Source organism: Triticum aestivum, chromosome 3A, assembly GCF_018294505.1.
Source record: "Triticum aestivum cultivar Chinese Spring chromosome 3A, IWGSC CS RefSeq v2.1, whole genome shotgun sequence".
NCBI classification, from domain to species: domain Eukaryota; kingdom Viridiplantae; phylum Streptophyta; class Magnoliopsida; order Poales; family Poaceae; genus Triticum; species Triticum aestivum.
The window spans coordinates 691,994,096-692,008,056 of record NC_057800.1 but is presented as its reverse complement, the minus strand read 5'-3'; the positions used below and the strand labels follow the sequence as shown (position 1 = coordinate 692,008,056).

At 46.1% G+C, this 13,961-nt stretch overlaps 1 protein-coding gene across 1 annotated transcript; it reads left to right on the top strand.

Annotated features, from left to right (window-relative positions):
• Positions 1-549: 549 nt before the first annotated feature.
• On the top strand, positions 550-1,047 carry LOC123057165 (uncharacterized). The gene has a single exon (XM_044480276.1). The coding sequence runs from the start codon at positions 550-552 to the stop codon at positions 1,045-1,047; it is 498 nt and encodes a 165-aa protein (XP_044336211.1).
• The last annotated feature ends 12,914 nt before the right edge of the window (positions 1,048-13,961 follow it).

The following is a 13,961-nucleotide window of genomic DNA, read 5'->3' as shown; positions in this document are numbered from 1 at the left end:
TGAACATTTGGTTCAAAACATATCAAGTATTCAAAAATATGAGGATGAAAATTAATCCATGTGAGTGGAAAGAGAGGCTGCATGCATGCGTCATTCATCTCCACTCTAACTCTCTCTCTCTCCTCTGTGAAAAGGCTGAAAAGACATGCAGTGTCAGTTTTGTCTGTTGTATTAACTGGGTATAGTAGAGGAATCAATTTACAAATTTATACGGAGTCAGATAGCACGCATCTTGAGAAAATTGATGGATGGTGGATTCTCCACGATACATCCCGCCACCGGTAAAAAAACTTATTCGCACCGCACCCATCCATCCATCCATCTCGCCGCCCCACACCCAAACAAAACCTTCACCCACTCACCGGCGCGGATGGGAGCACCCAACGCCGGCGCTCTCGCTGCTCCTCTCTCCTCAGTTCGGTAAGTCCTCTCTTCCCTCGCCCCCCCCCTCACTGCTAGTACTAGGATGTAGCATCTCTAACCTCCTCTCCTCCGCCCCGATCTATAGATTAGCCGCTCGTTGCCTCGCCGGAGATGGCGACGGGATCCATGGAGACGGCCCTCATGAGCGATCGGACGATCAAGCTCCCCGACGACCTCCTGGTCGAGATCATCTCGCGCATGCCGTACAAGTCCACCCGTTGCTGTAAGTGCGTCTCCACGCGCTGGCGGGACCTCATCTCCCACCCCGACCACCGCGACAAGCTTCCCCGGTCAACCCTCGCCGGCTTCTTCTGCAAAATCCACGGCGTCGACTGTGATCCATGTTTTAATGATTTTTGCCAAAGCGTCTCGGGGGACTGGTGTCCTTTTGACGACTCCCTCTCGTTCCTACCTGAATGCAAGGACCTTGATATCTTGGATTGCTGCAACGGCCTCCTCCTCTATCGATGTTCGAAGCCTTATCCCGAGAAACCGGATTATGTGGTGTGCAATCCTGCCACTGAGAAATGGGTAACCTTCCATGTGTTTCAGTTGGTACCTATCAAAGCTGGACATGATTATAGGATCAAAGAGGTGGGGATCTACCGCAAAGTTCTTTCATAGGACGAGCTACACGGTACCTTCTATCTGCACCATTGGTTTGTTTGGGGATTCGTGCAGGGAGGAGCAGCAAGAGCCACGCATCAATTCGATGCAGTGTAATCAACAGGAGGTGTCCTGTCCAGGAAGGAATCAAACTAGGGTATAGGTCTGCATGCAGTCATGTGGAGTACACCATCTGGAGACGGAGCGGTTCGCCTCGTGAGGGGAGTACAGTTTTTTTAACATGCATGCAGAATTCCCACAAGCTTTATCTCTACTCAAGTTCTCTCACATCCATGCACAGAACACTTTTTTATGTTGGACACTGCAAATGCTCTCTATCACACCACTGCGGTGTGCAATGTTTCCCGGGGTTTAGTAAGAGATGACGATATCTTGCACTGGTAATCATAAAACAATTGTCAGCCCTTGGAATCTTTGCTGGATGAACAGTCACCTCTAATGGTAATACGTTTTTTTTAATTGGGTAGGCTCCTCCTTCAACTACTGTGTACATTTACAGTAGTATTTATCACATGTTTCTAGAATACATCACATGTCTATAGATACCGTGTGAAGAAGATAATGTCTGTTATGGATCACAAGTAGTTTTTGAAAGCTCATCATGTTTGTTCAGTCATTTCCCAAAAATAATGTGCATATAGTCTACCACGTTATTCGAATGTATTGTCCATGGCTAGCACTGTACACAGTACAGGACACAATGGATATGATAGCTTTTTTTTGCGGGATGGATACGATATGATGGCTTCTAGTGGACAAAAGCATGCATTCCATCAGTATGAGATGTCACTGTCGTGAATAGTATCCTATAGGCCTATAGAGATTTGAATTTTGTAGCTCTGGCACCGGTGTATTAGGCACTGACCACAGCTGCCAATTTTCAAATCAAAGCTCGTATCCCTATGCGTGGGAGAACAGGACGGACGGTTAAGATAGAGCACTGGTAGAAAAAGAGGCTTCCGTCCAGCCCCATTAGTCGCGAAACTGTAGGAACCGCGACTAATGAAGTCTTTAGTCGCGGTTCGGCAGACGAACCGCGACCAAAGGCTTGGGCCAGGGCGCTCGGTGGCCAGCTGGTGCACGTGAGGGGCTTTAGCCGCGGTTGGCCAGGCCAACCGCGACTAAAGGTGCCCAAAGGCCTTTAGTCGCGGTTGGCCTGGCCAACCGCGACTAAAGCTCCTCCCCTATATATACCAGTTCAGCGCACTCACTTAGCCATTTGGTGCCACTTCTCTTCACAAGGGGGTGTAGGTTTGCTTTTGGTTCCTCTTATGCACACAAGGTGTTTGATGAAATGCCCAACAGCGTGAAACAAACATGATATGAAGTGTTGGAGCCACACTTGAGGTTCCTCCTCGATCGCGGTTAGCAACTTGAACCTTTCATGCATGTGTGTCATTGATAAAATATGCATGTGTGTTGTTCATTGTTTAATTTCTATTGTTTATAGCTAGTTACTTTAACAAATGCATGATGGTTAATTATATATTTTATATTATAATAATGCAGATGAATCGGCAATGGATGTACGGTAACCGACTCTCCCGCGAGTTCACTACGGGTTTGAAAGATTTCCTCGTAGTGGCTAATGCGAACTAGCAGAAGGGTTTTGTTATCTGTCCATGTGTTGACTGTAAGAATCAGAAGGGTTACTCTTCCTCAAGAGAAGTTCACCTGCACCTGCTTCGGCACGGTTTCATGGCAAGCTATAATTGTTGGACCAAGCATGGAGAAAGAGGGGTTATAATGGAAGAAGATGAAGAAGGGGATGATTTCATCGATGAAAGCTATCTTGCTCATTTCGGTGATACTTTCATGGAGGATGCTGAAGGTGAAGGGGAAGGTGAAGGGGCAGGTGAAGGGGAAGGTGAAGGGGAAGGTGAAGGTGAAGGTGAAGAAGAGGCACGTGATGAGACCGTTGATGATCTTGGTCGGACCATTGCTGATGCACGGAGACGCTGCGAAACTGAAAAGGAGAGGGAGAATTTGGATCGCATGTTAGAGGATCACAGAAAGTCGTTGTACCCTGGATGCGATGATGGTCTGAAAAAGCTGGGCTGCACACTGGATTTGCTGAAATGGAAGGCACAGGCAGGTGTAGCTGACTCGGCATTTGAAAACTTGCTGAAAATGTTGAAGAATATGTTTCCAAAGAATAACGAGTTGCCCGCCAGTACGTACGAAGCAAAGAAGGTTGTCTGCCCTCTAGGTTTAGAGGTTCTGAAGATACATGCATGCATCAACGACTGCATCCTCTACCGCGGTGAATACGAGAATTTGAATGAATGCCAGGTATGCACTGCATTGCGTTATAAGATCAGAGGCGATGACCCTGGTGACGATGTTGAGGGCGGGAAACCCAGGAAGAGGGTTCCCGCCAAGGTGATGTGGTATGCTCCTATAATACCACGGTTGAAACGTCTGTTCAGGAACAAAGAGCATGCCAAGTTGTTGCGATGGCACAAAGAGGACCGTAAGTTGGACGGGGAGTTGAGACACACCGCAGATGGAACGCAATGGAGAAAGATCGACAGAGAGTTCAAAGATTTTGCAGCTGACGCAAGGAACATAAGATTTGGTCTAAGTACAGATGGCATGAATCCTTTTGGCGAGCAGAGCTCCAGCCATAGCACCTGGCCCGTGACTCTATGCATCTACAACCTTCCTCCTTGGTTGTGCATGAAGCGGAAGTTCATTATGATGCCAGTGCTCATCCAAGGTCTGAAGCAACCCGGCAACGACATCGATGTGTACCTAAGGCCATTAGTTGATGAACTTTTACAGCTGTGGGGCAGACCTGGTGTCCGTGTGTGGGATGAGCACAAAAAAGAGGAATTTAACCTACGAGCGTTGCTTTTCGTAACCATCAACGATTGGCCTGCTCTTAGTAACCTTTCGGGACTGTCAAATAAGGGATACAATGCATGCACGCACTGCTTACATGAGACTGAAAGTGTACATTTGCCAAATTGTAAGAAGAACGTGTACCTTGGGCATCGTCGATTTCATCCGAAAATTCATCCAGTAAGAAAGAAAGGCAAGCATTACAACGGCAAGGCAGATCACCGGCCGAAGCCTGCGGAACGCACTGGTGCTGAGGTATTTGATATGGTCAAGGATTTGAAAGTCATCTTTGGAAAGGGTCCTGGCGGACAATCAGTTCCGAAGGGAGCTGACGGGCACGCAGCCATGTGGAAGAAGAAATCTATATTCTGGGAGCTAGAATATTGGAAAGTCCTAGAAGTCCACTCTGCAATCGACATGATGCACGTTACGAAGAATATTTGCGTGAACCTCCTAAGCTTCTTGGGCGTGTATGGGAAGACAAATGATACAAAGGAAGCACGGCAGGACCAGCAACGTTTGAAAGACCCTGATGACCGGCATCCGGAATGGTTTCAAGGTCGTGCCAGCTACGCTCTGACCAAAGAAGAGAAGGTCATCTTTTTTGAATGCCTGAGCAGTATGAAGGTCCCGTCTGGATTCTCGTCCAATATAAAGGGAATAATAAACATGGCGGAGAAAAAGTTCCAAAACCTGAAGTCTCACGACTGCCACGTGATTATGACGCAATTGCTTCCGATTGCTTTGAGGGGGCTCCTGCCGGAAAATGTTCGAGTAGCCATTGTGAAGCTATGTGCATTCCTCAATGCAATCTCTCAGAAGGTAATCAATCCAGAAGATCTACCACGGTTACAGAACGATGTGATCCAATGTCTTGTCAGTTTCGAGTTGGTGTTCCCGCCATCCTTCTTCAATATTATGACGCACCTCTTGGTTCACCTAGTCGAAGAGATTTTCATTCTCGGTCCTGTATTTCTACACAATATGTTCCCCTTCGAGAGGTTCATGGGAGTATTAAAGAAATATGTTCGTAACCGTGCTAGGCCAGAAGGAAGCATCGCCAAGGGCTATGGAAATGAGGAGGTAATTGAGTTTTGTGTTGACTTTGTTCCTGACCTTAAGCCGATTGGTCTTCCTCGATCACGGCACGAGGGGAGACTAAGTGGAAAAGGCACGATCGGAAGGAAATCAACGACATGTATGGACGGCCATTCTCTGACTGAAGCACACCACACTGTACTGACCAATTCCAGCTTGGTGGCTCCGTACTTTGAGAAACACAAGAATATTTTACGCTCGGACAACCCGGGGAAGCCTGAATCCTGGATTAGGAAGGCCCACATGGAGACTTTCGGCAGTTGGTTGAGAAAACATTTAATGAATGACAATGATGTTGTAGATCAGCTGTACATGTTGGCCAAGACACCATCTTCGACTATAACGACTTTCCAAGGGTATGAGATAAATGGGAATACATTTTACACGATCGCCCAAGATAAAAAGAGCACCAACCAAAACAGTGGTGTTCGCTTTGATGCAGCAACCGAGAATGGGCAAAAGGTCACATATTATGGTTACATAGAGGAGATATGGGAACTTGACTATGGACCCTCCTTTAAGGTCCCTTTGTTCCGGTGCAAATGGTTCAAGCTAACAGGAGGTGGGGTAAAGGTGGACCAGCAATACGGAATGACAATGGTGGATTTCAACAATCTTGGTTACCTTGATGAACCATTCGTCCTAGCGAAAGATGTCGCTCAGGTTTTCTATGTGAAGGACATGAGTAGCAAACCGAGGAAACGGAAAGATAAGAAAACGATCAGTACATCATGCGATGATCCAAAGCGCCACATTGTTCTTTCAGGGAAAAGAAACATCGTGGGAGTGGAGGACAAGACAGACATGTCAGAAGATTATAATATGTTTGCTGAAATTCCGCCCTTCAAAGTGAACACCGACCCAAGCATTAAGTTAAATGATGAGGATGCTCCATGGATACGGCACAATCGTAAGCAAGCAGGGACACAAGGGAAGAAATGATGTGTAATAATTTATTGTACCAAACTTTGTTGAATGGATCATGTGAATTATATTACCCGTGATGTGTTTGGTGTCCATTTTCGAATGATTCGAGATACCACTGATGATACATGAAATTTGGAGTGATTTAGTCATACTCCTGCCTAGGCGTATAAAATTTTGAATTGAATTAGTTTTATTTTTCTGAATTTTTTGATATATTATTTGTATTTTTAACATTTTGAATTGAATTAGTTTTATTTTTCTTAATTTTTTGATATATTATTTGTATTTTTAGAATTTTGAATTGAATTAGTTTTATTTTTCTGAATTTTTTGATATAATATTTGTGTTTTTAACATATTGAATTGAATTAGTTTTATTTTTCTAAATTTTTTGATATATTATTTGTGTTTTTAACATATTGAATTGAATTAGTTTTATTTTTCTGAATTTTTTGATATATTATTTGTATTTTTAACATTTTGAATTGAATTAGTTTTATTTTTCTTAATTTTTTGATATATTATTTGTATTTTTAGAATTTTGAATTGAATTAGTTTTATTTTTCTTAATTTTTTGATATATTATTTGTATTTTTAGAATTTTGAATTGAATTAGTTTTATTTTTCTGAATTTTTCGATATATTATTTGTATTTTTAACATTTTGAAAAAGAAAAAGTATTTTAAGAATACCTTTAGTCGCGGTTGGCCTGCCCAACCGCGACTAAAGGTCGTTGCGCGCGGGAACAAAAACCCGCCAAAAAAGCCCTTTAGTCGCGGGTCGCCTCCCCAACCGCGACTAAAGGTACCCTTTAGTCGCGGGTCGCCTCCCCAACCGCGACTAAAGGGGGGGGGGCTATAAATACAAGGGCCCGAACCCCTTCTCGTCTTCTCCGAATCAACACCGCCGCCGTCGCCCTCGCCCTCGACGCCGCACGCCGTCGCCCTCGCCCTCGACGCCGCACGCCGTCGCCCTCGCCCTCGACGCCGCCCGCCGTCGCCCGCCGCCCCCTCTCGCCCACGTACGGCGCCCGCCGCCCCCTCTCGCCCTCGTACGCCGCCCGCCGGCCTCCCTCGCCCACTGCGCCGCCTCTCGCCCGCCCTCAACGCCGCCGGCCGGCCTCGCTACCCTCAACGCCGCCGACCGGCCTCGCCGCCCTCAACGCCGCCCCCCAATCCACCTCGGGCCGGCCTAGCTCGCCGCCCTCAACGCTGCTCTACAGAGAGCGATCGAGATCGTGGAGAGAGAGAGAGAATTTTTTTTGTTCTTTTTAATTTTAACTAGTTAATTAGTTTAACAAAAACGGTAAAATAACTTAAAACTTGATAATTAACAAAAAAACCGTAAAATTTGATAATTAACAAAAAAACGTATATACGGAGAGGGGGCGGCGAGGGGGCGGCGATGCGCGCGGTGTTTTTTTAGGGATCGAGAGGGGATGCCGCCCCGTCTCGCGCTCTACCGCGACACCCTCTCCCACCCCTTCCTCGCCCCCTCCTTTTGCCACTGCCCTTTCGCCACCACCACTGCCACCGCCCCCCTTCTTCACTTAATTAATTTGTTTTTACTACATGTTTTCAGGACTGACATAATGGCGGACGATAGGGCTGACCCGATTATGGACAACTATGATCCGGACGGTGAAGCACATATGTTCGGCATCATAAACGGCGATATTCTATATGTGCCGACCGGACAAGAAGAAGATGATATCTCTTCTTATCTGAACCTTGACGGTGAAGATGAAGGGCGCCGTCAGCAAGATGATGCCGAACAAACGTCGATAAACGACGATCTTCAAATGGAAGTAGCAACCACCTCCGGCGCCGAGGTATATATATATACATTGAGCCTCTGGTGATACAAACTAACTGATTTGAATAAATATGTGTGGACTAACGCGCGCGACTCTCTTTCTTATTTTAGCCCTCGGCCGGATCGTCGAAACAGTCGAGTACGTCGTCAAAGCGTGGCGCAACCAAGACGATGAAACAAGGAGAAACATGCACCATCGAGGTTGTCGACAGTGCAACCGGCATGCCGCTGGAGCCCCGCAAGAACGCCACCAAGTTTGTCAACCAATGCGGAGCCATTGTTAGAGACAACGTCTCGATCACCGTCCAGGAGTGGAATAAGCCAAAGAAGGCACGAATTGCTGGTTTCACTTTTGTCGATAAGAGAACAAAAAAAGATTGCTTCAAAAAGCTTATGGAACATTTCGTTCTACCTCCGGAATACAACAAATTCGATGAGGAGGGTAACAAGATTGAGGAAAACAAGGAGAGGAGGAGGCTAGTCAAACAGTTCGCTCTTCATAAGATGGCCGACGCATTCCGGAAATTCAAGCAAAATCTAGCCCATGACTTTGTCAAGCAGAACAAGACTCCAGATTTCAAAGGACAATATGAGAAACTGAAACATGATTGGCCAGAATTTGTGAAGCAAAAGAAATCGGAGCAGTTCATTCAAATATCGAAAAAAATAAGGAAAATGCGGCTAAGAAGGAGTACAATCATATTATGGGGCCAGGAGGGTATCTCCTTTGGGAGCCTAGGTGGGAGAAGATGGAGAACGAGCTGAGGGCGCGAGGAATCCGTCCAGGTACGGAGGGATGGGACCCAAGGGCCAAAAGCTGGTGGTACGGGCATGGGGGAACGCTGAACCCGGAGACAGGGGACTGTGTTTACCGGGGCAAAATAATTAAACCCACCCAAGCCCTTATTGACGCAATGAGGGATGCTCAAGAGGGGAAGATCAAGTTCAACAGAGAGAACGACGCGCTGACAAAAGCCCTCGGGAATCCTGAACACGGAGGACGTGTACGAGGCATGGGGCACATTCCGTGGAAAATAGGGTTCCCCCAGAACGATGACCCGTACGGTTACAGAAGCCGGAAGAGAAAGATGGATCGGGAAGCAGATGTTGTGGCGCGGTTGGCATCGGAAATGGATGTGATGAAGAAAACCGTGAGTGTACTAGTAGCCGAACGAGATGCAGCTCGGGCGCAGCATGAAGATCATCCAGCGGATCTCAGAAGCCAGCAGCGGAGAAGCAGTGTGGCTTCCACGGAGGCCCCACCGGCTGGTGCAGATGCACCGACGATCGAAATTACTGCACCAGAGCCTCTGGTGGTCGAAATTACTGCACCGGAGCCTCTGGTGGTCGAAATTACTGCACCGGAGCCTCCTCGCTACCCCGTGGATGATATTAAGGAGATGAAAGAATGTCATCTGTATTATCCTATCGGGAACATGTCCATGAAGGTAGCCATCGGCAGTGCTTTACCATGTTTACCTGGAGCACTCCACCACAACACCCCCATTCAAGATGGCTATGCTCGTGTCACGGTGGAGGACATAGTCCAAGGGTTTGAGGACCTGGAGATTGACATTGCTACACCTGAAGGGGAGAAAAGACTTGGAGATGTCAAGCGCCATTTCATTCTATGGCAAAAGAAGTTTATCAAGTTTCCAGGCGAGGCGCCAAGGACAACAAGTCCACCCTCCTACGGTGGTGGCGGTTCACCTACACCTCCGTCACGTCAGCCGACGCCCCCCAGTCCACAACGTCCGGCGGGTGATCAGACGCTGCCCCCAGTCCTCGTCCGGCGGGTGATCAGACGCCGCCCCCCAATCCACCTCCGGCAAAGAAGCAGAAGCAGTCCTGGATTATTAACCCGGACCCTTATGTACCTAAGACCACAAAGGTACAGGAGCCATCATTGAAGCCTCTCCCCACAAGGCCTTGGGAACGTAGTGCCGAGGAAACTGCCGCGGCCGCGGCTGCTGATCATGAGAAATGGAAGGCGGACTGCAAGAAGAAAAGAGAGCCCGAGCCCAAGCCAGTATTTTCTGATGAGCAAAAGAAGTGGGCTAAGTCATTTTTGAGCACACCGTCCCAAGCCGCGAAGAATCTGCCTGACGACTATGCACGTGAACTTCGTAGGCAGGCACTCATGTTGAAGGAGAAGAAAGAGCGGGCGGAGAACCAGGAGAACAAAGCCTTGGAGGAGGCCGAGAAAACGGAATTAGAAAGTAAAAAAAGCGGGAAACGAGTTGCCCAGCTCGGGGAACAAAGTAAACAATCGATTGCCCCGCTTATAGTGAAAGCCGCCGGTCCGGATGACCCCGATATCATAGCAGCTGCGGCAGCACATGGATTGACTGTAACGAGTGCCAGAGAACAAGCGGACAACTTAGGTATTACTCTTCGTGAACTGTTAGGCCTTGATGAGGCGCCAGTGAAGGAGGTAGTAATTACATATGTGAAGAATGGGCCTCTCGTCGAGCCTGCGCAGGAACATGATCTACCTCCACAAATGAAAGGTCTGCTGAAATGGTACAAGGGTTACATAAAAAATAAAAACGCCAAAGAATATATTTATGCGGAAGTTAGATATGAGCATCACTTCAAACATTACTATGTACAAATTCATCTGAGTGAATTGTTCCAGCTTTTCAATCTGCGCGAGCTCGACAAATCTATCATCAGTTGCTACGTTCTGTAAGTGATTTATTTCTACCCCATCTCGTTCATATTGCCTGCACTATATATATGTCCTAACTATATTGTTGTGTCCGCTATTATACATGCAGAATGAAGATTAAGGAATGCAGAGTAAGGAACATCCATGATGTTGGGTTCATTGACCCACACATCGTTAATGGATATGTATTGGAGCATCACCCCGCCGACATGGAGGCAGACCTGTGGCAGTTTCTTACAAAGCAGGAACTCAAAAGTGATATTCTATTTCCTTACCATTTTGGGTGAGTGTTTCTGTCTTGAGCACATTCTCTTTTGTTTACTCCATGCATGGTATGTGGCCGGCTAATCGATGAGTTATGCATGACGTACTGTGCATGTATCGTGTCCGCAGGTTCCACTGGATTCTGCTAGTAATTAAAGTTGACACCTCAGAATGTCTCGTCCACGACTCTCTGAATAAGGATCCAAAGCTTTGGGTCGACATGAGAAGAATGCTACAGAAGTAATTATTTTCATTCATTTGCGCTCTATATCGATCGGCCTATTTCGTTCATTTCCTAATATCAAGTAACTAATAACTCTCTTGTTCATTTAATTTTCTTTGCCTCGTAGGGTTTGGAGACGGTTCGTAGATACAAAGGTCGGTGAATTCAAAAAAGAGCTAGAATTCAAAAGGGCAAAGGCTAAGAATGGTGAGGATATTCAGCCAGCGGGGACCAATCTATGTGCATACTATGTCTGTGAGATGATCCGGAGATACACCTCTGAGCGGGTTCCGAGTGATACCAATGCTCAGAGGAATAACCTCCGGATGATGCTTAGTCCAGAAGCTCGCTTCCGACCACTTCAAGAGGAACTAGCTGGATGGTTCAGGAGGGAAGTCCTCCATCCTAAAGGAGAACACCATTACGAGGACGTAGAACTTTATATGCATTAAATTATGTATGGAAACTTGTTCAAAATTGTATATGGTCATCCGATGATATTGAATATATATTGTATATTCCTCTTGAATTCCTTTTGGTTCTAATTTCAAATTTGTTTGAAATTGTACATTCATATGCATGTATGTAGTACCGTAGGATATGTGAAACTCCTTCAAAATTAAAATAAAGCACAAAAGAAATAAAACAATACAAATTAAACAGAAAACAGGTTTAGGGGGGGGGGGCTAAAACCCTAAACCTGCGGCGGCCTTTAGTCGCGGTTGGCCAGAAGAACCGCGACTAAAGGTCCTCCGCCCCGACGGCCACCTGGCGCCCACATGGACGGGCCTTTAGTCGCGGTTCTTAAGCAACCGCGACTAAAGGGTGGGGCCTTTAGTCGCGCCCGTTCGGTCGCGGTTGCGCAACCGCGACTAATGGCAGTTGCGAACCGCGACCAAAGGCCCTTTTTCCACCAGTGGAGGGTGTTGTGTAGCTCGAGCTACAAAAAACCGCACTCGGGATCTACTCTTCCAAAGCTGGAGGTTGGACACATCAAATTGCTTGGGACGATCCAATTGAGATACTCTACTTTATAGGTGGCACATTTCTCAGCGGGTTGTTGTATTTACCTTCTGATAATAATTTGGTTGCAGCAGTCAATGTCGAGGGAAATTGTAGGATCATTCCTCTTCCTACTTCTCATGATGCTCCTATTGTTCCTAATGTCTATATATGTATCATGGGGACAATTGTATCTCACAAATAAGCGTGCTTCTGAACTATCAATCTGGGTTCTTGAAGACTCTACTAGTGATGAAGATTGTTGGACCTTGAAGCTCAATGTCAGCTACTTGCAACTGTTTGGAGAAGGGTATTCAAGCTGCATGCCATATTATGGTGTTATCTCAGCGCACCCAGAACATAATATGGTATTCATAACCGTAGGACTGAGATCGGGGTTCCTAGAGCTTGTGAAATTATTTTCATACGAAGTGGATTCTAGGGAGCTGTGTTTCGTATCTGATTTTGGCTGGTATGACAGGCAAGCTTATCTTTCATATGTTCCTTTGTTTTGGGAGTCATTAGCAAATGGGCACTAAGGTATTGGAGCCTCACAATTGTCTATCTTTCTGATGATACTATTGTTACATCCTGAGTATGAGCAACAGCACACTGGTAGAAAAAGGGCCCATTGTCCCGGTTCGTAAGGGCCTTTTGTCTCGGTTCTGGAAACCGGGACTAAAGGGTCGGTACTAATGCCCTGTCCCTTTAGTCCCGGTTCAATCCAGAACCGGGACAGATGGGCCTCCACGTGGCCTGTGCGCGGAGCCCAGGCAGGAGACCCTTTGGTCCCGGTTGGTGGCACCAACCGGGACCAATAGGCATCCACGCGTCAACATTTCTGTGGCTGGGGTTTTTGTTTTTTTGAAGGGGGGGGGGTGGGGGTTTTGGGGGGTTAATTTAGGTGTTTCATATATTGTGTTAGCTAGCTATAATTAATAGAGAGAAGTGTCCTCTCTTATGTCCGTGCTTGATCGACGCTACGTACTATACCTACGTATAGAGAGGACTAGACACGCTAGCTAGCTAGTAAGCAAACGAAGGAAACAGAAGATCGTCATGAACATATATGCATACAGAGAGAAGTGATATCGACCACCTCTCCTTCTCCGAGAGATTGGTCGAACAACAAGTTCTCGTATATCTATCCGACACTACCGGCTACATATATACAATAATTATCTCTTACAAATATAATCATACGGACTCAGGGTCCACATAGTATTCTCCGTCTTCAGCGATCACGTGGTCAACAAAGAATGCCGCCATTTCCTCTTGAATTGCTCGCATGCGAGCAGGTGCTAGGAGTTCATCCCGCTTCCAAAACATCTAATTTAAAGAAGGGGGTCAATACATATATATATATATGAATGAATGAAACTCAACACAAATGATGGTAATAAAATAAAATTGTGAATGTTGTTATTTACGTACTTCATATTGTTCGTCAGTGTAGCCCCGCTCATAGGTCGTGTGGCGGATGGACTCGCAAACGTAGTATCCACAGAAATCATTCCCTTGTTCCTGCCACAACCACTTTACAAGAAATAGAGGTCAATCAAACTGATAAGCAAGAATGCCAAATGGTATTGATGAAACTAGCGTTGAATCACTAGTAGATGCGCGGAACATGCTACTATAGTACTTACTTTCGGGTGTCTAAATTGCAGCTCCTTCGGCAGTCCCGGAGCTTTTCTGATAAATTTTCTCCAAACCCTGCCGGACAAAGAAAACAATTACTTGATATATCAGGAAATGAACAAAGTTGCTGATATGGTGGATAATGATCGATTTAACTTACTTCTCGAGTATTTGAGTCATGTCTGCATAGTCCTGGGGATCTTTTCGTCTTGAGTCTAAGACGGTTACTAGTCCCTGCTCAAGCTTAATCTCTAGGAGAATATAGTGGAAACTGCACACGCATGCATAACTCATCAATTACATTACTATAACCTTGACTAATATATAAGGGAAACCGAATACGCACAAGACAGTAACACTCACTTGAAGTTGTAAGGAAAGAGTATTATATCTTTGTTTTCATTTATTACCAACGATCGTAGCAAGT

Coding starts and splice junctions, on each gene's coding strand:
- LOC123057165 (XM_044480276.1), top strand. CDS start 550: ATGGAGACGGCCCTCATGAGCGATCGGACGATCAAGCTCCCCGACGAC.